Source organism: Xiphophorus maculatus, chromosome 5 (genome assembly GCF_002775205.1).
Source record: "Xiphophorus maculatus strain JP 163 A chromosome 5, X_maculatus-5.0-male, whole genome shotgun sequence".
Lineage (NCBI taxonomy): Eukaryota > Metazoa > Chordata > Actinopteri > Cyprinodontiformes > Poeciliidae > Xiphophorus > Xiphophorus maculatus.
Genome location: NC_036447.1, coordinates 8305307 through 8330574, shown reverse-complemented (window position 1 = coordinate 8330574; position 25268 = coordinate 8305307). Strand labels below are relative to the sequence as shown.

The 25268-nt window shown below is 37.5% G+C and overlaps 1 protein-coding gene across 1 annotated transcript; it reads left to right on the top strand.

Moving 5' to 3' along the window:
* Positions 1 to 165: 165 nt before the first annotated feature.
* Positions 166 to 21530, top strand: LOC102229318 (envoplakin-like). Its single transcript, XM_023334282.1, has 22 exons — positions 166 to 308; positions 5475 to 5574; positions 5674 to 5828; positions 6418 to 6541; positions 6653 to 6784; positions 6883 to 6924; positions 7451 to 7612; positions 9626 to 9733; positions 9815 to 9910; positions 10794 to 10904; positions 12229 to 12375; positions 12490 to 12644; positions 12962 to 13059; positions 13175 to 13347; positions 14243 to 14418; positions 15377 to 15515; positions 15606 to 15799; positions 16215 to 16365; positions 17156 to 17239; positions 17351 to 17458; positions 17531 to 17623; positions 17738 to 21530. The coding sequence occupies exons 1-22, from the start codon at positions 256 to 258 to the stop codon at positions 21122 to 21124; spliced, it is 5988 nt and encodes a 1995-aa protein (XP_023190050.1). The 5' UTR covers positions 166 to 255; the 3' UTR covers positions 21125 to 21530.
* Positions 21531 to 25268: the final 3738 nt, after the last annotated feature.

The following is a 25268-nucleotide window of genomic DNA, read 5'->3' as shown; positions in this document are numbered from 1 at the left end:
CCTCAGAGAAAAGGAAACGTGAAGGAGGACAGCGAAGAACAGGTCGGGCTGGTCCTCCTGCACCGGGCTGATACCTGGCACACCTGTTACCCTGCCTGGGAGGAGCCAGCGGCGTCAAGCCCCGAATATGGACTGGTGTGTCACACTGCCGCTGAGTCTGTTTGAGAAGGACCAGAGGAAGAGGAGAGACGCAGAGCGAGGAAGACAAGCGACGAAGAAGGAGTACGACAGAGAGGGTGACGTTTCCTCTCAGAGATGTCCAAGATGTTTAAGTCAAAGGACACAAAGAGCTCCAGCAAGATGAACAGGTGAGTTTTTCCTCTGGATGGTAACTGATGAACGCAGAAATGGAGGATATCTGTGTATATTTCATCTTCTGTCCTTTGTGGACACGTAAGGAATGTCTTCTGCAGCTTATTCTGGGATGGGGCTCAGAAAGGCTAAACAATACAACCGTTTACTTTTCTTCAAGCTTTCTATATCTAATCTGAAATTTAAATCCCTCAGCGGTTGTGTTGCAAACACTGAACATATTTATTAGTGAGGGAAAAACTGAGCAGTAATGCGTAAATATCCCTGCAGCTTACGGAGAGTGGCTGGCACTGATTGTCGTCTTGTGTGAACAGTGTGAGGCGTGTTTTCTGATGGAAACAAAATGTTCCTATTTTATTATTTTTATTCTGCTTTCCAAACTCACAAAGGTTTCCACCTGCTGTGATGTGAACAGGGCTGGGCTGCTTTCCTTTCTCCTTAGTGGGTGTTGGTTCTCCAGCTACACCCACTGGTTAATTATTGGTTCTCCGGTAATTAATCACTTCTTTATCATTTAATGATCGTTCTTCAACCACTAAACTTCATCCGTTATCATTAAAACTAACATATTATCCTTTAATAATACAGCTAATATTTCTGTGTCTATAAAAGCAGGTAACTCTGAGTATTTCACACTGATGATGTTTAACTGTATATTGGTGTTTTGCACACTCTAGTTCTGTATGTCTTATTTCAGCAGGAACATAACAATGGATTTAACTTTAATCAATCAATAATGATGCTTTCACACAAACTGAAGCAAATTTGTTCTCGTTGTAGGACCTCCAAAGTCAAAAAACACAAAATCTTACCAAGTATTTTTGTTTAGTTTGTAGTGCAAATATCTTATTACACTTAAGATAAGACAAAACTAACTTACAGGTAACTTTTCCGCATCATTTAGAAGCGTGTTTTAAGTAAATAATTCCTCAATATTGATGAAAAAGTACTAGTTTCACTAGTTCGTGTTATAAGTGAAATAATCAGCTAACTAGTACTAGTACTTTTTCGTCATTATTTAATAATTCCTGGCTTAAAACAGGCTAGTATATGTTGCTAAAAAGTTAATTGTATTTTATTTTTGACTTATTTTAAGTGTAATCACTACAAACTAAACAAAAATACTATATATATACATATATATATATATATAGTATATATATTTTGTGTTTTTGCAGTGTAGAGTATCTCTGGACATCAGCTCTCAGATGTGATGGAAACACACCAGTGTGTGTGTGTGTGTGTGTGTGTGTGTGTGTGTGTGTGTGTGTGTGTGTGTGTGTGTGTGTGTGTGTGCGTGTGTGTGTGTGTGTGTGTTTTATCTCTCTGTTGCACCACAGTCCCCACTGACGACATGATTTAGCAAAATCAAATATTTCTACAATCTACAAGCGTCACTTTGACGTTAAATAAATTAAAACTCCAACATTTTTATTTTTACAAATGTTGCAATGTATTCATTGAAGAATCTTCCCTTGTGGGTGAGGAGGGGAAAGTGAGCCGAACCCAACCAGGGAGTGTTTGCTCTACCAGATTTTCTAACCTCACAACTACTACAGCTAAAGAAATGCAGACCAGCCCTTCTCAGTTATGCGGCTCGTCTTGTTCTCCTGCTTTCAGGCACTTTAACTTCCCACCCACGTCCATTCATGAATGCTACAACAAAATCTTATGTTTTTTTTTATATATATATCATATTTAATTAATCATGGATTTAAATCAAACAACTGAGAACAACTTGTCTCCTTATATATTTTGGATACTTTCCTGTTGCTTTTTTTTTTACACAAGTCTTACTAAGTATTTTTGGCCTAGTTTCTTGTGCAAATTTCTTAGTAATCTTGAAAAAAGACTAAATTAACTTTTCAGTATAGGAGATTGTTTTAAGTAAATTGTTCCTTAATATCAATTTTTAAAGTGTTTGTTCCACTGACAGATTGAGTCACTTATAACAAGACATTTTAACCCAAGTTATAAGTGAATTAATCTGTCAGCAGAACTGTATTTTTTCATGAATATTAAGGAACTATACACTTAAAACAAGCTCATGTATCTTTCTGTAAAGTTACTTGTTAGTTTTGCCTTATTTTATGTGTACTAAGATATTTGCACTTGAAACTAGACCAGGAATACTTGGTAAGATTTTATGTTTTTGCAGTGTGTAGGAAGACATGATGCCATTGGAAAACACAACAGCAACCCAATAAAAATATCACTGAATCTTACGATACGCTGACTGGATGCTCACCTCTGCATGCTGGCTGCTTGAAAGTAAAATTAAAATAGATGCCATGATTATTTTCTGATTAATTTGTCTAAAAGAATAAAGTGATAGAGTATCAAAATGGCTTCCTAACTACACACATCTGATTCCGGTATACATTCACTATTCACCAGGTTTGAACACAAAAACAAGGGATTTGAGTTTGATTACACTTTGCTCTCAATGAAGACATTTAAAATATAAATATATATATATAAAGCTGATAGGAAATGAAAAGTTCTTTGCAAATATGCAGAGTTTTTTTATGAAAGAAAAAGACAAAATTGAATTAGTGAACAGGAGAGCAGAAATAGGGACGTGTCAAAAGTGACACACAATGATAATTTCCACACATGTAGACACACAAAACACATTTTTCTCTACACTAACATACATGGCAACATGGGAAATTATGTGTAAGCAGCTTAACAAAGGGCTCACTGTAATCTGTACTGTTTTAAATGTAAACTCTCTGCACTGAAATCATGGGGGATCCTGAAAAAGACTATATTGGCCCGTATTTGAGGAAAACACACGTTGTGTGAAGACAGGAAGAGCCCTTAGGTAGACTGTTTCTGCAGCAATATCTGAGGGTGTGAACTGTCACTAGGTCCCTCATCCAACTAGCAAGGATGCCAAACACCTGCCCCTCCTTAAAGATACACTTTTATAAAATTACACTAAAACATTTTTTATTGGCTCCATGCATCAAAGATTTTTTTTTTACTAATTTTATTTTTTGTTCCACATCACCTATTATGGACTTGAACATGAAGCCGCATAGAGAAAAAGAAGAAAAATAAACTCAAGTAAAAACACAAAGGAGTGAAAGCATTTCAGTCAAAAGATAAGATAGAAATGAAAATTTGGTTTACATAATCTGTCAGATGCCTCCCATAAGAACAACAGAGTAAGATCTGACTTTTATGCTTTGTTACTAAAGAATAAAATATAATAGAGATATTCTGCGTCGTCCCACCATGGAGAAATTTAGGCTGAAGGTAAACAGGAGAATGCAAATTCAAACTAAGGTAAAATTAAGATTTAAGAGCAGATTTGCAACATTAAAAAAAAGAATACTGTCATCCATTTCGTCACCCAGCATTTCTTCCAAACTCTGAAAACCACAAACACTTTCTTCTTACTTCTGTCGCATTGAAATCATGAGAAAATCGGCCCGGTCTGGGAGAGACGGACGCGCAGCACCGACGTCGTTCTTTATACCGGCTTTTCCTGCTGAGTGAGCGGAACCGGTACCGGCCCGCAGAGGGAGTGGGGACAGAAAGCTCTACAGCGCCTCGCTCCTGGGCCGGAACAAACGGCAGGAATTACACTCGAAACGAAGGAAGCTCGTTTGTCTCCTTCCTGAAACCGGTTGCCGTGGTTTCTGTTGCCATGGTTACGTTAGGGCGACGCGTTCCCTTGATTTATTGCAACATTTCATGTGAATTTCAGGTTAATAATAGCCCACTGTTTAACCACAAAACAGCAGCAAATAAGCATTTAAACTCATTCTTCACCAAACTTTATGAAATGGTGTCTTTTTTCTACTGTTTGAATTTTTCCAAATGTTGAACGTTTCGAACGATTCATCAATTATTTTTATACAAATTCTTTCTGAAGGAAGAATTGCGTCTGGGATTGCCATAATAGCAAATTTTACTGGGTGATAAATTGTCCCAGAAGTTGGAAATCATTATAATATTGTTGTTTTAAGGCAATTTTCAGGCAATAATACACGAATACATTTTCAAAAGTTAATAAGCTTAAAATTTGAATAAACATTTAACACTGCAACTGAAAGACATTTTAAATATACAAAATAAATAAATTAAACAACAAATAAAATGAGTAATGAAGTCTCTGTAAATAAACGTGCCCTTCAAAAAACGTACTAGTTGACACTAAAACACCAGACTGAAAACTTTTGTCATCCAGTTTGAGAAAAACAATAACTTATAAACATGGAAATTATTGAGCTTGTTTAATTTATCATGCGATCAATTAATTGATTTATTGCTTGTTGCATCAGGCCTAAATATGTTTCAGTGAGTTTGCTGTAAAAAAAGGCTTGACTGAAAGTTTTAATGATTACTAAGTTCACATTTTAAATTGCCCCAATTAACATAAATTAGCCATTAGTGTAGATAGCTTCACTAACAGCAGTTCCTCTAAATTATACCCTAGCTATGAGGGTGTAGTCTTCCTCCCTCAGTTATAGCATCCACACCAAACAGGGTTGTAAAATGACCTGCTAGCACTAGCATATTTAGCTGGCTAGTTCAAATCAAGTTAAAAACCAGCAGATTCTGCTCACCATTTGATTTTTCCTGTGCATTTATGTAAACATTGTTTAAGTTTTTATGAAATGTACTACCTATTCAGTAAATCATTACGAAAGTTTGTATTCAAATTACTTTTAATGTTAGTTGGTCATTACCAATATATTAGTTTTGCAATTTTATCAATGTACAACACTGATTTGTCTTTTCTTTTTATAAACTACTTTAGTTCAGACTGTAAGTGATCAATTATCCAAAATATTCATAGTCTGAGCAAAGACATTCATGAAACTTTGAAATATTCTGTCTGAGGTTGGGTGACTGATCTGAGTAAAGATTTAACTACATGGTCTGCAGCATATTTTGTGATTTTCTTAAAAGTTCAATTTATTTCCCTGAAGTTATTTATAACAAATGCTTTCGGACAAAAATCATCCTTAACCAAAGAAATTCACAATTATTTTCTGTATAAAATTATGCTGTTCATTTGAATGTACTTTGCAAGACAGGAACAAACCATAAGAAAATATGTAGCATATTTATAAGATACTGTTTAATCAGTGATTGTTGGTGTAATTTGAATGTTTGTAGTTTAACTGGACTCTTCTTGTCTGCAGGTCTCAGTCCACCAGTGCAAATTTGCTGGTTGCCAAGATGCAGAGCAACTCTGACGAGGTGGTGAACAATATCCTCAAGGCTGAAAAACTGCTGATAGCGGTGAGAAGGGAAACATGCTTCGACATAAAGCTGTGCAATTATAACTTTTCATCATTCACAATCAATTTATGTTTTTTTATTATTATTTTTACTCACCAGGACAACGAAAATGACAAGAAAGAGAAAAAATTCGAGCACAAGGATGAGATCAATACAATATTGGGCATTGCAGAGGGCCTGCTGGAGAAGCTGTTTCTGGACATTGGCAACCTCAGGTTGATCAACTACCCTCACGTCGCAGCTGTTGAGGCCGAGTGAGTGCATGAGACAAAACCAAAGAAAATTTGTTGAGCTTCAGTTTGATAAGAACACATAGAAATCAGTCAAAAATATAAAATATTACTAAGTATTATTGGTCTAATTTCTGGTGCAAATATTTTAGTGCACTTTGAGTTAGACAAAACTAAACTACAGTAACTATTCAGCAAAATATAGCAGCTTGTTTTAAGTATAATTTCTATATTCCTATATAATTCCTAAATATTGATTAAAAGGTGATAGTTCCACTTAAAATAAGACATTTTCCCTGCTATAAGTAAAATAATTTGCAAGTGGAATTGTTGACTTAGAACAACTTTCTAGTTACTAGAATACATCTAGACTTTTCGACTTACTAGAAAAGTAAAACTTACTAGTGGTCAGAAGTGAGTACTAGTTTTCTAGTAACTAGAGGAGTTACTAGAAAAGTAAAATTTCTTTCTGAAAGTCATTAGTAAGTTGGTTTTATTTTACTAAGATATTTGTTTTAGAAATCAGAAAAAAAATACTTAAGATTTTTTGTTTTTCCAGTCTATTTTGCTTGTTTATCGTTACATTTCTTTTTGCCCTTGTTTTTCCTTCCAGCATTCGCGACCTACACAACCGATGGTCAAAGGACACAGCTGAATATGTAAAGCTATATGAGCAAATTGAAGACGTGTCTCTGATGCCCAGAATTAACTGGGAGCCTGTTTTTGCCCAGAAGGAAGTAAGTTCTGACCACTTCCTCCAACATCAAATGAAACATCCATTTATGTTTAATGGTATTGCTTAAAATAAGCATTCACTGACTGAGTTCTTGTGCTGCTTATGCTGTCAGAGAGCGCTGAGCTCAGATGAGTACGGCCCAACGCTGGAGGACCTGGAGAAGCAGATCGCTGCTCAGAACATCTTGCATAAAGAGCTGGAGGCTTACAGCTCACAGCTCTGCATCAGCTCTGCTGGCAGCAAGGTGCGCACCAAAACACACTTTCAGGAAGCATTTCCATTTTCCTCCGTCTTACTTTGAGACGGATAGTTTACCCAGCATGCTGCTGCCTTGTCTTTCAGGATAAATACACGCCATTGAAAAGGCAATATAACACTATGCTGGTGAGTTGATTGTTTTAAAACCAAACACATTCAGGTTAAAAATGAGCAAGAGTGTTGATTTTCTATTTAAACTGCAAAAACACAAATTTGTACCAATTAGTTTTGGTGTAATTTTTAGTGCAAATATCTTAGCATACTTGAAATAAATAGCTTGTTTTCAGTCAATAGTTCCTTAATATTGATGAAAAAGTACAGGTTCCACTTATACCATAGGAAACTGTCGTTAAAACTTTAAAAGTGACAGGACATGGTTGATTAGTTTAAGAGTCTGCACACGTTTGCAGCCAGATTATAGACCCTTTCTAATTTTATTTGTAATTTTTTGAAGTCATTTTTATAACTGAATTGGGCTGGATATTTCTGAAATTAAACAAGCATAACGTTTTTGAGCTTATTTCAGCCATTACATAAAAACTTAAGAGTGTACACGGCTTAAGAGATTCGCTGTATAGCTGCTTTGTTTAGATTAAGATTAATGTTTATTTAAGTTAAAGGAGAGTATTTAAATGAAGCTGTTTTCCTTCAGGAAAAATCCAAGTTACGCAGCCAATATCTGAGCAGCCTCTACCAGTACATGAGAGACTGCAACAAGGAGATGACCTTCCTCGGAGAAGAGCAGGAAAAGATCAAGAAGCAGGACTGGAGCGACCAAATGGCGGATCCTTCTGGTGTTCGCCTGCAGTATGAGGTCAGGACTGAGTTAAAAGGAACAAATTGGGTTTTTGAATATCTCATATATGTTGACCCTTTGCACATGGCCTCGCGTTCTCCAGAACTCCGCCCACTCCACCATGACGGAGGTCAAAACAACCAATGTGCTCCTTTACAGCTAGTCTGAAAACAGACATTTCTAACCGAATATCGCTTTTATTTAGTTGATTTCACTTTAAAAAATGGTCATAGGGTGCTGCGTGGTCGGCTGTAGAAGCAGAAAAGGATGCAAACCAAACTTGTCATTTTATTTTAGAAATTTTAATAAGGAAAGATACAGAGGCGATGGATAGCAGCCGTTAATCATAACGGCAGCTGTTAATAATAACTGTCAGTCCTCGGTGTAATCACGGATTTTACTTTGTACAAGATCACAATATATATATATATATATATATATATTCGATCTATTAGAAATAGATCAAACATCGCATTATGGAGAAGGTGTGAGTCTAACCGTTAGTAACCATGGAAACAATGCACCGCCGTCATGTAGCCTAGCATGTATGGAAAAAAATGGTTAGCATCTTGTCTTTTGTACGTTTTTAATGCTGCTCGGGTGTAAAGGGAAACGCCGTTTATGACACATATACATACACATATATATGGTAATCATGTGGTGTGGATAAAGGCAGGAGGAGGCAGCAGCGGGAGTCAGACGCTAACGAGGTAAACGGTCTGTCGGGAATGTTGCCATGAATATCGCTTGTTTATAATATCTTTATATTTTTTTTCATTATTTCCACACTATGTGGGTAATTGGTTAGAAGACATGAAAAGAAAAGCGCTTGAGGAGAGGTTTAAAAATAAATGAGTGAAAATTTTTGCGGGTTACACAGTAAATAGAGTTGAGATGTATAATAATGTATACATCTGAAAATTGTTAAGTTGTTTAAATTCTCATTCTGTATGATAAAAACATACTTTTTAAATATTTAGTTAATTCACATTCTGATAACTGTACATTACTGTAGTGTCTGTTGTAAATCCATGAATCCATGCAGGGACATCAGGCTGCAGAGTCAGGGGGAGGCAGAGACAATAACACATATCAGTAGATATTTTAGGTAAATGTTTGTGGCTGAAAATGACAGGAAAAAAAACATTTAGGCTTTTTGCCTCAGTGTTTTTCATGGCTCATGTTTGGTAAGTAACTGAATGCAGAGCTGGAAAGCGAGACTGAGTTATCAGTGAGGAGCTAAGGTGTCTGTTAGACGTGAAAAGTATCATTTTTATTAATTTTGTAGATCAAACTGTTGCACTGATGTAGAGAGTTGTTCAAGAAGAACAAAACTTGTTGGTCAAACTGCTGTATTGAGTTTAAAACTGCTGAGTCCTATTTTATGATGTTTTTAGCTGTTTTTACTTCGGTTTTAGTAAGAGGCAGAACCTGTTCAATTGCCAGTCAACTTATATCAATGCATTTTGACCAATAATCAAATGTCTTTTGACCAATAAAATATATCATAATCTGGTAGCCTGTGTGTGCTACCAGATCATTTAGCTTGCTGGTTGTGAGGTAAATAATAAAGTGAGTGTTCAGTCCTGGAATGACAGTCATTATGCTACATGGATGCATAACTTTAATTTGATTATTGGATTGTAATTAGTAACATGTTAGAATACTTGTTACTGAAACAAGGGGTGAGATTAGAGTAACAATTGTCTATGACATTTCTGCTCAAGCTATTTACTGATCTGTCAGGTTTCCGATATGACAGACTCGTTCCTACTCCCTTGAAAACAATTTCAGTCGCTCAGTTCAATACTCACTTCTGACGTAACATGGCGCCTCAAATTATTTAGTGACGTAGTTGTAAAGGGTCAGTAGTCTGTGTTTTCTGCTGAACTGAACATAAACGTCTTGTAGTAATTTTAGACTTTTTGCTTGTTGTGTTGGTTCTTGGCTGCCTAATATAAATCAAATAACCATCCTGTTAATTTTAAGGCATTGCATGTTGAGAACGACTTGTAATATTCTTTCAATCAGAACTTCAAGAACAAAGAGCTTTTGGATCACGAGGGCAAAGTGAACAGACTCGAGGATGACGGTGAAACATACATTTCCCTGAAACACCCAGCCAGCCAGCTAATAGAGGTACTGAAACCAAAGATTTTATCTAAATTAAAACTTTTTAAGTTGACTGAGAATTAAAACCAAATATATTTTTACTTTAAGGCCCAAAACAGAGCTGTGAAAAACGAGTGGCAGAAGTTCCTGAATCTCTGCATATGTCAAGAAGAACATCTGAACGATATACAGGAATTCAATAAGGTAAGTGAAGTTGGTAAAAGCACAATATTGGAGGGCATGCTACACTGTAAAACATATGAAGGTAGTTAAACTTGAAAATGAAAGTCCACCTGCTGCCTGGAAAATGCAATTTAAGTCAACAAGAAAATTGTTTTGGTTTTAACTCAGAATCTAAAGTTGATGAAGTTGATTTAACAACAAGAGACAAGTTGTCTAAACATTGTTTTTTAAGTTAATTAATCTTCAATTGCGAGTTTTGACTTAAAGCTGCAATTTAAACCAAATAATTATTTCACAATATGCAAGAAAAAAAAACTGCCCTCACCTGGTTAAAGAGCCACATTTATCTATTATTTTACTCACAATATCAAGTTTAAATAACAACTTATTTTACTTTAGAATAATTTAAATTCTTGTTTCAAATGGCATGAACAAAATTTCTGACCTAATTATTAAACATCACAATGAATTTTAGTGTGAACAGGACATTATCCTCAAGGTTTAAAATAAACATTTTCCTTAATAAAACACAAGAGTCAGATCAATGTAACGCTCTTCCATCTCATGATTCAGAAACAAGCCGCTAAGCATTCTGGGAAATAGTTCCCACTCCTGTCTTTTTCTTCTTTCAGTTTTTTAAAGTGCTAACCTAAAAACTCTAGTTTATTCAACTCTTGGAGGTTTGACAAAATTAATAAAACTTCAACACAACTTACACAGTTTTCACAAAGTCACATGTTTAGGTTCAAAATCTAAAACTGGCTAAATTTATTTGACTTAAAGAGTAGAAGATATCAGACACAACTAAATGCTGCTCAAATGTTTTACAGTGTACACATGGACATACGTCCTAATTGTCCAGCTTGTTTTTATAAGTGATACCAAGTGAATGTCCATTTTCCAGTACCAAATGGACTCTCAGAAGCTGTCAGAGACACTGAGTCAACTCAACAGCACCACGAGTCCAGAGTCTGTAAAGACGAAGAGCAACATCGAGTCGCTGCTGCAGCTTCAGGTAAGACAGTGAGAGAAGAAAGAGGGTTGAGACTTACTTAATGTGACTAAAGCTGTTTTGTATTTACTTGTTCTAGCTTGTCCCGCAAACCTGCCACCAACATTGACGTCAAATATCAAAAGGAATTATCTTTGTCATTGTGAATGTACATGTGCAAATACTTTATACTGCTGTACATTCATTTACTTCCTAACCACTGCAAAAACACAAAACCTTACTAAGTGTTTTTGTTTAGTTTCTGGTGCAAAAATCTTAAAACAGGACAAAACTAACTTTTCAGACAGATATAGGAGCTTGCTTTAAGGAAACAATTCATTAATATTGATGGGGGAAAAAGTGCCAGTTCCATTGTGAGATTACTTTACTAATATCATAAGAAATATCTTTTGTTGTAAGTGAAATAATCTGCCAGTGGAACTCATCTTTGTTACATTAGTGTTGGTGGGAATAAAAGATGTCCAAGTAAAAGGCAACTGGACTTCTTCTCTTGTTTTTGAAGATAAACACACATTTTACCTAAAATGCAAAACTTAGCGTTCCTTTAGTGTACGTTTTTTCATTTGTAGCAAAGGATGCATCTGCAGCTATAAATTACATCTAACGTCAAAACCTCTGCTATTTCTGCTTGACTTAGCATAAATGAATTGTAAGACTGATCTATTGATTGTTGTTTAATTAACCAATTAATAACTTGACAGAAAGAAAATAGATTTTCTTTACAGAATTTGAATTGGATGAAGCTAAAGTTATGACACTTGAGGAGTTTTGGGTAGAACATATTTACGCACCAAGAAGGGTTTTTTAAATCTTAAATGCAAAATTTATTTATTATTTCATACAGTTTTGGTTTAATTGCTTCTCTGAGTGTGCTGTTCTTCCAGAAATCAGCTATGTTCTTAGCTTGTATACTCCAGTTAATGATTAATCATTTACTAAATGAGTTGACAACTTTTTAAATAATCGATTCATCTGATTAATTGTTTAAGCCCTATCCTGGATGCCTGAGAATCCTAGAATAACACAAACAGGGATGCACATGCTTTGGCTTTTCTAGCACCAGTAGAGATTTCTTCTTTAGAAATCTGAGCTAAAATGAACAATGCATTTTGTGGCGTGAAGGAATGTGAAGGCACTCAAAGAAAAGGATAACATTAGGCTTAAAAATGAACACAAGTAAATAATGTCTGAGCGAAGAATTAGCAACCAAAAATCATCTGTCTTACCAGCTTACTGCCATATGACAGGGCCACCTCAGAAGACACAGATTAGGATTGGATTAGGACATTCTTCCTCTGGATTTTCATGTGGTTTTGTTTCTCTCCAGGTGGAGGAAAATTCTGTCCACACTGCGGAGCAGCAACTGGCCGACCTGAGGCGAAGGAGTACAACTATTCCTCCTCTGAAGCTGCGCCGCACTCCCACCAACAAACCCATCACAGTGGTGTCCCTGTGCGACTGGGAGACTGACAAGGTGCAGCCCTGACCTCCTTCAAATACCTCAGTAGTTTCAAAACAGTGGATTAAAAACATCTTTACAGTTCATGAGCTGTGTTTTACAGTGCGTTTCCATCTTATTGCTGTGTAGGGTTCTATTTCAAGAGAGGAAAAATTTACCCTGAAATCCTTCTCTGACAACAACAACTGGAAAGTTATTTCTTCTGATGGAGCAACTAAAACCTTCCCTGGAGTTTGTTTCACAATCCCACCTCCTGACCCAGATGCCATTGATAATGTTAACCTGTAAGTAATGGAAAGCTGCACTATATTTAAAGGGGATCTGATACGCAAAATTCACTTTTTGCATGTTTTTATGCTTCCATTTGGGTTTCAACTGTTTGCAAAAACCAACCAACCATTTTGTGGCAATAGGTTGATGGTTCTTGGCGTCTAGAAAACGAGCTGTTTCAAAAACCTTCTGAATGTTGAGTCACAGTCGATGGGTACTGCGCTGTTACCTAGCAACCCAAGCAGAGCACCGCCATGTTTGGCCAGCTGGTTTTACCGCTCTCCATCCTCTCCATTTTACCATCCTCTACGTTTTGTTCTTGTCTCATCAGTTTGGGCAGTGAGCTTGCAGAAACCAAGAGAAGGAGAGCAGCTCTGGCAGCGTCCCTGAAGAATAATAAGTCAGAAATCTCTCGAGCTCAACAGTCAGGTGTTTGTCTTTCACTTCTTACCATCATGATTCAGATGTTTAATCTGTGAACAACGCCTCAGTTTCCACTGAAATCAGATCAATCAGAGGATAACTTCACTGTTTCTTCGCTCAGTTCCAGTTTCTTCAGCTCCATTAGACCCCAAACTGGCAGGTGTGGCTCAGCAGCTGAACCAGCTGGACTCTGACCTCGCCAACATGGAGCAGGGCATGCTGAGCCGTCTGCGAACCCCAGTGAGCTGCACCGACCCGACTGGAGATCTGGCCAAGAAGCTGAGAGAGCAGGAGGTGAGTCGACACAAACACTGATGGTTTCAGTGGGAATGAAGTCCTGGTCACTGGTTTCATTAGAGAGCTTTCACTCAATGGTTTCTCTTTTCCTTTTTCGAGGTTTAGAATAAAAGCAGGGAGAAAAAAAATCATAATTCACACCATTATAATTGCATATTTTTATTGATTGTAACACTTAAAATAAATAAACATGGTATAGAATCATGTCATGTTTAAAGGATTTGGTTAAAGAACTATTCACTGGAGGTATACAGGGCGTGGTAAAAATAAGATAAGATGTACTTATTCGTCCCAGAATTGGGAAATTATTGGAGTAGACCCACATGGGAACATAGTGGAAACACCAGAATAATCCAGCAGTGAGTTAAAAGAAAATGACAAATTAAATTACGTGCATTAGTTGAGCACTAACTATACTGGTGTGGAACTGGAGAATATACAAATAAACCTGAAGACTTAATCAGAGGTGAGTAGTTGCAGCGGGAGGAAGAGGAAATGAGGAGATTTAAAACAGCTGAGACAGGAAGCATACTGGCAGCCAGATGAAGGGAGAGATAAAATAACGGTGAGGGAAAGGGAGAAACCCCTGAAACTAACTTAAAAAGTAAACATAAAGAAACAGTAATTAACTAATATTAATAATCCAAGAAGTAAACACAAAGAGAAATCAACTAAGACCAGATTTGGGTAAATATATAAAAAAAAAGAAAACCAAAAACACAAATGAAACTACCACTCCCAACACCTGAAAATCATGACAGCGTGCATTTACACCCAATGATCTACATCTGTTTTCTTTGTAAAGTGTTTATAGAATTTACAGTTTTATAGATAAGATGATCTGATATCTGATCTGTCATTAATTAATGTTAAAACTAACTGCTTTATACAGCAAGCTGCCAAGGCGCTGAACGCTCTGGAGCAGCAGAGACAGACAGCCCAGGCTAACCTGCAGCCTTTGCTGTCCAAAGATCCCAACGGGGCTTCTTCTGGACTCCCGCAAAAACTCAGCGCCGCCAATGACAAGTACGACAACCTGGCCAGGCTGGCGGATCTCTACAATAAAAAGTAAGTCTTTTCTAAAGATAAGGAAACACTTGCATAAAAGGTACATTCAATAAATCCAATTTAGCTTATTTATGAAGAAGCAATTCAAAACCAACACTTCATGAGACAAGCAGAAGTGATTCATGTCAACATTTAAAAATGTTAGAGAAGATCTAAATTGATGGAGGAGACAATGCTGGGTTCAAGTTTCATCCTTCTGCTTAGAGTTTAGACACTGTAATTATTTTTCATAAAAACTGTTGGAACAAGAAATTAGATATTAGCAATTAATTTTTTAGTGATTTACACTACTTAATTCTTAGTAACCTAACACACACACAGGTATAACCAAATTAATTTGTTTTTTTTTTAGCTAATATTAGTTATGATAAGATAGCTATTAGTGAACTAATGACCAATAACGTTACATTTGAGAAATTATATTTGATATGAAGTTCAAAATTCAAATAGTTTGTAAAACAAGTAAGTTGAATATGTACGATATGAGAATGATGCCCCACAAGAGGTGAGTGTGGTTGCAATGCTAGCTAACAACAGCAACAAAAGCTAACAACATTGAATTTCTCCAAAGTCTTTCTTATTTTTACCTAAGGAACATGCTGACAAACAGTGGTTTCACAGAACTATCTGCTTGTAGTTTGAAGAGACTCAAACTGCTATAAGTGCTAATAAATAGGTTACATCTTCAGCTGTATTGTAATTTATCAGTTGTTTTGGATATTGAACGTAGTGTTTAAAACTGTGATGATTTGAAAAACATGTCCTTCACAAAAATGTGACTTTATTATAATTACATTGAAACAATCTTATCTGTGATTATCACATGAACTAAAAACGTAAATTTGTGCTGGGTGGTGCTAAATTTGACAGCTTTTATATAACAAAATCTATTTGATTCTCAAGTTTACATTCTGATTTGTTGCCCTAGACGTCATCTATGTTTCCTCTATTTTATCAGAGCAAATGCGTCTCTTAACCTGGAGAATCAAATACAGAAGGTCGACGGTCTTGTGTCTGGTTTCGAGAGAAACCTGAGTGCAGATGGTCCAATTCCTGACATACCAAATGCAATTCAAGCCCGAGCTGAGGATGTTCAGGTGAGTAAAATCATGCAAACACGTGTTGAGAAGTACAAAACTTTATCCTGAGAAATATTTTAACTGGAGTGTCGTCTTTGCTGTGCTCAGCGCCAGCGGCGGTCTGTGGCAGCTGCCCAGGATGACATGATAAAGCTGAATCAGGATTTGGAGGCGACTGAGAAGTTGTGCAGCTCCCTGCAGAAAAACCACCAGGAGTACTGCCCTGACATCCGGCGCCAGAGGAATGATGTCAAACAGCTGCAGAGTCGCTACACAAATGTCGCCAACCAGCTGAAGGAAAGGTCCGGTAATTACTTTAACACACTGGTTCCCAAAGATTTTCTGGGCCCCCCATATGGATTACAATAAAATCCCCTTCAAAAAAGAAAATAAAAATCAAATGGGCGCACACCTTGTTCAACCAGACATAAACCAATACATATATTTTGTTTTCAAACTCCACTGAAGTTTATTTCACACTTCAGGTTGCAACAAAACAAACTACAAACCGTCTTTACAGTGAAACACCTTTGTGCAACTGGTTTCTTTTTTTCATTCATCCATACTGCTTCCCGCGCCCCCCCTGTAATGGCACTGCGCCCCCCACACTTTGGGAACCACTGCTTTAACATAATACATAATGTAAACATACATCCTTAAGTGACTAAATGACTCCGCAGAAGTTAACACAACTTACACTTGTTGTTCTTTTCTTAGGGAAAATGTGCTACAAGAAGCTTCAGCTAAGCACAAGGACTTCCAGAACACATGCCAATCCCTCAACTCCTTCCTGGACAACCTGCCGACAAATCAGACAAACTCCAGCGATGATCTGTCCCAGCTCACTGCCAAGCAGAGCTCCCAAAAGGTGAGGCGAGATGTGAACCATGCAAAGGTAGGGTAGTAACAGTAGCAGGAGTAGAGTGAGCTACCTGATCATGCTTTCTTTTTTTGTTTATTTATCTGAAAGTAAATACAACGCTTATTATCTTTCCAAAAATAAATAATAATAAAAAAAATATTTTCAAATGATAATTTCATTTGTTAAGGGTAAAACAATGTCCAAAACTATTGCCCCCTAAACCTAAAAACAGCCCAATTTTAGCCAACTCTGCGGAGTTGTTTTGATACATACTGTACATCAGAGAAATAAGCTGATTAAACATCTGCATCTCCAGCATAAATCACTCCAAAGCAGTCTCTTTTTTTCTGAGCCAGAAGAGGTGGATTTGTTTTTAAGGTTTTGATCATTGTTCTTTTCTGCATTGTTGTTCTGACCTCCTGTTTGATGTATTTTTAAGGTAATTCCTGGGAGCTCCCAGGAATTACCGTACCATCTTAGCACATCTTACCAGAAGTGGTAAGATGGCCACTCCTGGAAACCTTTACCACTGTCCATGTTTTGTTTGTTCGTAAACAAAGGCTCTGAAAGTGGTTCACTTTTGTTCCAAATTCCTAGAAATGTCACTGTAACCCTTTCCAGACTGATCAATCTTAGTGACTCAGTTTTTTTCATTTTTGATTGTCTTTAGATTGGGACATGATTTCATTCCTTTTTGAGATCTGTTAGGCAAATTTTCAGACAGGCTAGTAGGATGATGTGTTGTGACTTGGTGCTATATAATAGAATTGAACTGAATTTGTGATTTATGTTGTAGCGAGTGGTGGATGACCTGAAGCGGAAGGAAGAGGACATGGAAAGAGTGGCTGACCTCTCTCAAGACCTGCAGAATCTACTCAATGTAAGAACAAAACAGAAAATACAGTATTTAATATTTACTGTTTATGTTATTAATAATTTGATATGCTAAGAAATGAATAAGTTATAATGTTAATCTTTTTTGTCTTTGTAGGAGTATGAGGCTGATGTTGACAAATACAACGGTACACTTGAACAAGCTGGCACAGCCGTTCCAAAGAAGCCCCAAATGCTCACACTCTGTGACGCTGTCGACAAAGAGGTATATATGGTTTTACCACAATGTTTTTTTTTTATTAAAAAAGTTTTTTATTGAAAAACTTTTTTGTTACAGGAAAGAAATCTGACAAAACGTTATGCTGAAGCAACATCGCAAAACATTCAACGGCAAAAACAGATGGACTTAGCAAAGAATTTAATTTCACAGGTACAGTCATAAAAAACATTTATACTCTTGAAACTGTAACTGCTTGTTAAAGCTAAGCTGAAAATAAAATCATAAAGTGTTTACATATAAAAAAATTTGCCTTTTCTATCGCAGAGTGAAGAGAAAGTTCAAATGGTGGCACAGCAACAGGTGCAGCTTGAAAACCAGCAAAAAAATGCCTCTAAATTAGACAGTCTGTTTAAAGAACTAGAGGAAGAGAAGGAGAGGACAACCCATGCTCAGACAGAGCTAAAAACCTACAAAACCAGAATGATGTCACTTAAGAGCCGCAGAGGAGTGGAACGTGTTGAGGAGAAAGAAGTACTGCAATACTACCGGGATCCTAAACTGCAAGCTGATCTGGCTGAATTGAGTAAAATTCTCAATCAAGAGGCCCTGAAGCGGACCACCACCCAGGCAGAGGTTGAGATCTTGAACAAGAAAATCACTGTCCTGGAGGAAACCATTAATAACAAAACCCCTAAACTGCTAACTAGAGAGGTGACTGAGTTTGAAAAAGACCCACAGCTGGATGTAGAGGCTGCAAAGATAAGAGATGAAATAGCAAGGATGAGAGATGAGATCAGAGTAAAAGATGGAGAGCAGATCCAAATGAAGACAGAAGTTTCTATCCTCCAGCAGAAGAGACCAACTATCAAGGAGAGAGTGGTTAAGAAGGAAGTGGTTAAAGTAGAACAAGATCCACAGATGTTGAAAGAATTAAAAATATTTGAGAATGACATTTCTGATGAGAACAACAAGTGCAAGCTCCTCAATGATGAAATCTTTCAGACAAGAAGTCAAATCAATGCGCTTCAAAGAATGATCCCCAACATTCAGCCTAAAGTCATTGTTAAGGAGGTTAAAAAGATTGAACAAGACCCTGACCTCATTACTGAGTCAGCTAAGCTGCGAACAGTTGTGGAGGATGAGAGAGTTGGAAATAGCTCTTTGTCCCAAGAAGTGATCGAGCTACACAAGCGTTACAGAGAAGTTCAAGACTGGAAGCCAAGAATTGAGATAAAAGAAATTGTAAATGAGATATACAGGATTGACCCAAATACAGAGGTAGAAATCGTGCGCCTCCGCAAAGAAATACAGGATTCGAATAAACAACGTACGGATCTGGAAAAGGAGATCAGGCAGGTCAACACTGATCTGAATGCCCTTCGTTCAGAGAAACCCAAAGTAGAATTCAAAGAGGTTACCCAAGAGGTGGTGAAAGAAGAAAGAAGCCCTGAAAACGAGCGAGAGATCCAGAGGTTAAATGATCAGGTGAACCGCCTAGACAGCCAGTGTACCTCTCTTGAAGACCAGGTTAGACAGCTGCAAAAAGAAAGAGATGAATGGAAGGCAGAAAAGTCAAAGATAGAGACCCAACTGGTCAACAGAGAATTAATAAAGTATGAGCCAGATCCACTGCTGGAGAAGGAAGCTGAACGCTTGCAAAAAAAAGTGCGGGATGAAGCACAGCTGAGGCGAAGCATTGAGGAGATGGTTTTTGACCTTCAAAACAAATTCCTCCTTTTGGAGAGACAGAAACCTGAAGAGAAAGTTGTGATGCAGGAGGTTGTACGGCTTCAAAAGGATCCAAGACAAGCAATGGAGCATGACAGGCTTAGCAGAAACCTGGATGAAGAAGTAACAAGACGACGTCAGCTGGATCTGGAGTTACAGCAACTAAGAACAAAGTTGGAAGACAAGGAGCGCATCATAAGAGAGAGTGATGAGCACCAAAAAAGGATCCAAGCTGAATCTGAACTTAGAGAGATCCGACTACGCATCACACAATTGGAAAATGCCCCACCTCCTGTTGAGGAGAGCATAGTAGTTGAGGAAGTGCTGAAGGTTGAAAGAGATCCAAAACTGGAAAGGATGACAAATGGTTTACGGTCTGACATGGACAAGGAAACCCATGATATCCTACGTATTCAGAGGGAAATTCGTAATCTCACTGTAAAGCTTGAGATTCTGCAGAAAGAGAAGTCAGGTGAAAAGACGGTGTATAAGGAGGTTGTTCGTGTGGAGAAAGATCAGGCTGTTGAAGCTGAGAGGGATCGTCTCAGGGAGCAGGTGTCTCAGAACAAATTTGCCAGACAAGACTTGGAGGATGAAATCAGGCGTCTCAATGACAAAATAAATTTCTTGATGAGCACCAAATCTAACAATTCAAGAGAAGTGACAAATCTTAGTATGAACAAAGATACTCTAGTAAGGGAAAACGACAACCTCACCCAAGAACTCAGAACTCTTGAAGCAAAGAAACACGACACAAGCCTTTCTTTCCAGCAACAGAGTCGATTGATGACTGAAAGAACACAGATGAACAGGCAGAAGAGCGTTAAGATGGAGTCAGATGTCCAGCAACTGGAGAGACAGATCTTGGACGAGAAAGATAAGATTCATGAACGAGACAGCACAATTCGTGAGATTTTGATGTACCTGCAGAAAGAGGAACAGGCAGAGACAAGGACCAAAGAAACCAATGTCTCGACCAAAATCACCATTTTGGATCCAGATACTGGTAAAGACATGTCTCCTTATGATGCCTACCTTGGGGGCCTCATTGATCGCCAGCAGTACATTCATCTGCAGGAACTAGAATGTGACTGGGAAGAGATAACGTCCAAGGGTCCTGATGGAGAAACATCTGTGCTGCTGGATCGCAAGAGTGGAAAGCAGTACTCTATCAAAGATGCTATCAAGGAAGGAAGGCTAACAAAAGATGATCTGCAACAATACAAACAAGGCAAACTTCCTATCTCAGAATTTGCCCTTCTTGTTGCAGGTGACAAAACCAAGCAACCCAAATTCACCTCAGTCACCCAAACACCAAATTCATCTGCAAAATCTCCATCATTAGACCTTACCACTGCTACGGAAACACAGCCAATTGCTGGAATAATGGATACATATACAGACACCTGCTTTACAATCCGCAATGCCACCTTGCGCAAACTGATCGACCCTGCCACTGCCCAAAGACTGCTGGAGGCTCAAGCAGCAACAGGTGGCATCACTGACATCAGCAACAAAGAAAGATGCAAAGTTAGCAAGGCGGCACAAAGAGGCCTTATCGAGGACAGCCAACTCCAACGGCTGCTTAATGCAGAGAAAGCTTTCACTGGAGTTGAAGACCCCATGACCAAAGAGTGTTTGTCTGTGGGAGAAGCTGTTCAGAAAGGCTGGACGCCAAAAGAGTCAGCAATTCGATACATGGAGGCACAACACCTGACTGGGGGGCTGGTAGATCCTGCCACTGGTCGTAGAGTCACCCTCATAGATGCCCTTGGATCCAAAATGATTGACAATTCTATTGCAAGGAACATCCAAACCGAAACAGCCTATATCAAAGATATTGTGGACCCTATAACAAACGAGAAGATCAACTACAAACAAGCTCTGGATCGTTGTAGGAAAGACCCAGCAACTGGCTTACCTATGCTACTCGCCTCCTCCAAAGAGTCAGGCTACAACTCTTCAAAATATGCACGTTTCTAGAAATGTTCAAAGTTTTCTGATCTGAAACATATTACAGAAAAATGTTGCTGTCAAATATCAAAAGTGCATGGAGAATTCATTATATTTACAAGATATATTTTAACACAGGAGAAACTCCAAGTCTTTTGCCAGAACAAAATAATTGCTGCTGAGTTGCATTTGTTTACTGAAAGGTCTCATGTGGGTGTATTTGTTTGTCTTTGTTTCATCTTTATGATTTAACTGAAGAAGAGAAGTGTTGTTTTTCTTTGATATTTTATTTGGTTGGGATTTTGGGACATGGTGCAATACTACTTGCTAAAATTGAATAAATTTCTCTCACTCACTGCTAACTTTAAACAAGATTTGATTGTTTCATAATATGTGAAGAATTACATATCAATAAAATTAAGTTATGATGGTTCAAGAGCACAAACTCTTTATTTTGTAAACTTTTTATTTTAACATATTTGAACTCCTTTGTCTAGTAAAGTTTTACCTGCTACAACGGAAAGAAGCACAATGCTGAATGTTGGAGGTATGAGTGGTTCATCGTAATGTGAATATGAATGAACTGCCAAAAATATCTCGCACCAAAGCATCCTTCTTGATAATTCTGACAGACCCAGAACCAATATTGTTTGTGTGTTATGAATAGCTCTTTATCTTAACCCAAATGACCAAATAAGAAGAACCACCTGACAATAAGGAATTTATAGCCAAACACTCTGTCAGTTATTGCTTTATGAATACCTGCCTGGTTAGGTGAGATACTATAGAACAATAGATGGGAAGATCTACACACATTACCACACATATTCACATAATAAACCACTTCTCTCTAAAACAATAATGTTTTGACTTAATACTTAAACTTCTAGTTAAAATACTTCAACAAACAAACTACGCTAGTAATGTTGAACTACGCTACAAAGTAAAGAATAGTTAGAAGCTAATGTGCAAGCTCCTCCTTATCTGCCCTATTCAGAATACAGCCAATCAGTGCCAAGGAAAATTAATGGCACTTTTTGATTGGCTGCTTTGCAAATATTTGCCAATAGCACATCAAGTAGCATTGAGCCTCAGTGTTTCATCTTCCAAAGCTGCATTTTCTCTGGAATGAATAAGATTTTTTTCTGCAAATAATTGATGTTATGTTCTTCAGAATAAATATGCAAATAAATGAATCTGCAAATAATGAACAACGAATTAGAGAAATCCACTGTCATAAAAGTATACATTAGATTACATTACATTACATTACCAAATGCTACATCTTTTCACTCATTCAGTAAATATTTCAAATGTAATAATTTCTAATTGAAATATTGAGCTATATTTATATCTACTTTCTAACATTTATGAAATGGCTCACTCAAAAATAGAATATACCTTTCAGATTGATCTTGATAGATTTGAGACTGAAATAAACAATACAATTCATGAGACTGATTGGATTTTCAATATTATAGATACATCTTTAATTGTTTAACAGTCAACCCTCTATGAGAGCCCATCCAATCACTGAACAGATGCTTAGAACAGATAAATGTGTGGATGTGCCAAAACTTTCTCCAGCTGAACAGAAACAAAACTGAAGTTATTATTTTTGGACCTAAAGAGGAACGATCTAGAGTCAATGCACAGCTTCAGTTATTACAACTGAAAACTAGCGATCAGGCCCGAAACCTGGGAGTAGTGATGGACTCTGACCTGAACCTCCAGAGCCACATAAAGACAGTTACAAAGTCGGCCTTCTATCACCTGAAGAACATTTCCAGGATTAAAGGACTAATGTCTCAGCCAGATCTAGAGAAACTCATCCATGCGTTCATCTTCAGTCGTATTGATTATTGCAACAGCGTCTTCACAGGTCTGTCCAACAAATCAATCAAACAGCTGCAGCTGATCCAGAATGCTGCTGCTCGCGTTCTCACTAAAACCAGGAAGATAGAGCACATAACACCAGTTCTAAAGTCCCTCCACTGGCTCCCTGTAGCTCAAAGAATAGACTTTAAAATACTGTTGTTAGTTTATAAATCACTGAACGGCTTAGCACCACAATACATTAAAGATCTGCTTTTATTGTATCAACCTTCCAGACCTCTCAGGTCTTCTGGTTCTGGTTCTGCTCTGCATCCACAGAACCAGAACCAAACGAGGAGAAGCAGCTTTCAGCATCTATGCACCACGAATTTGGAACAAACTTCCAGAAAACTGTAAAACAGCTGAAACACTGACTTCTTTTAAATCTCAACTGAAAACCCACCTGTTTAGAATTTTATTTGAAATGTAATCAATTACAAATTTATTGATGTAACTTGACTTAATGATTGATTCTATATTGCATTGTGATTCTGTGTTTGTTATGATGTAAAGCACTTTGAAATGCCTTGCTGCTGAAATGTGCTATACAAATAAAATTTGATTGATTGATTGATTGATTGATTGATTGATTGATATGAGTCTTTTATTGTCTCCTTCATTGAGTTGAGGCATTATTATCCATACGCATCAAATCCAGTCTGTTTTGGTCGTGGAGAGGTACAGTGACTGGACTAATGAGGTTATTCAGGTACCTTTGGTTTGTACACTACCATTCACAAAGGGTAGGGCAGTTTTGTATTGACTATACACACTTGCCTAGAGTATAACACCACCACCACCTTCAAAACCTCCTCTGGTGACAACAGTGTCTGTTGCATGGCACTGTCCTTGATATTACAGCTCGTGTTGGCACCCATAAATTTGGCTCAGTGTGGAAGAACATTCATCCTACAACAACATTGAGGCTCATAAGTTCGTTGTCGAGTGCAAATGCTTTCTGACTCATGCCAGACGAAAACTTCTGTACCTTTTATCTTTGTCAGACCCTTGAAGTCAGTCTAGCATAAAGGCAAAGCTGATTTCAGTGATTTGTGATGGTCTCTCATTGTTTACAATGAAGCAGTTATTATGGGATATGGCTAAATGACATTCAAAGCTTTATCGTGAGTCCAAACTATTTGTGTCTTTATAGCAAACTGCTGCTCACACTCTACGTTCATTGGCAATGCTTTCTGAGAACAACCGATTTGAAGGGTCACAATGTCACTGTTGATTGACTGTTAGGGACTTGGTGTAGATTCTCAGTCACCCATGACTGTTCTCACACAGACAGAAATGAAAACATTTTGGACAAGAAAGAAGAGTGATTTGAGGCAGGAGTGAAAGACCAACTGAAAGATCCTAGAATAGTTCTTTTACGTCCCCAATCCAACAAGTGATAAGTGGGAGAAACTTGATTTATATGAACACTTCCTAAAGACAACCACTACTCACTTCCATGGCTTTATTTTATTTATAACAAAATTTCAGATCAAAACCCATTCATCCTCTCATTTGCAATTTTCACTTAATCGTGTAGACTCACAATAAAGCTTGGAATCTGTACTATACAACAGCACAGCTAAATTCATAAAGACAATGATCAAGTTACAGCTTCAGGTTATGTAACTTCAGTTTATAATTCCTGTCCATGAAGAAGCTTCGGTGCTCCATGATGGAACACCGAAGAAGCACAATGTTTATACTAGCAACACAGTTAAGCATAAGGGCAAATACCACCATACCAGGTTAAACAGGAAAAGCAGATGGAGAGTGGTGGTAGAGGGAAACGTCTGGATGTTTTCTCGTTAAACTACCACTTGTTTTAGCATTTCCGAGTATCCAGTAGCATCCATGTTGTCAGGAAAAAATCCAAGCAATGACAGTTGGTTATAGCCTTCACTGTTCCTTTCTTTACTTCATAGTAGTTGCTTCACCTTAATTTGAGAAACCGGCAGAGAATAAGGATTAATTACATTTTTGGAGTGCGACATTTCTGACCAGTACTGACAAAATATTTTATAACAAAAAACAACACCAGTGACTAAATAGGACAGCAAACTATAAAACCTAGGATAATTTAACAAGAACAGTATTGTATGAAAAATAATGTTTCTACTTAGTGTCAGTTGGGTACATATATCTTCCATTGAGCCTGGATAAAAGCAGTGATTCAGAGTCACAGTAAAGATACGATTCTGAGCAAAGATACACCAAGAAATAAGACTCAATCACATATGAGACACAGGAGTATTTTAGTGTTTCTCTGTATTTATTCCTTGCAAAAAAGATTTCCCAC

Excerpts from the sequence above, each read along its gene's own strand:
- LOC102229318 (XM_023334282.1), top strand. The coding sequence starts at position 256 with ATGTCCAAGATGTTTAAGTCAAAGGACACAAAGAGCTCCAGCAAGATG. Across the intron at positions 6,925-7,450 it reads GGCAATATAACACTATGCTG|GAAAAATCCAAGTTACGCAG; the intron begins GTGAGTTGATTG and ends GTTTTCCTTCAG. Across the intron at positions 7,613-9,625 it reads GTGTTCGCCTGCAGTATGAG|AACTTCAAGAACAAAGAGCT; the intron begins GTCAGGACTGAG and ends TCTTTCAATCAG.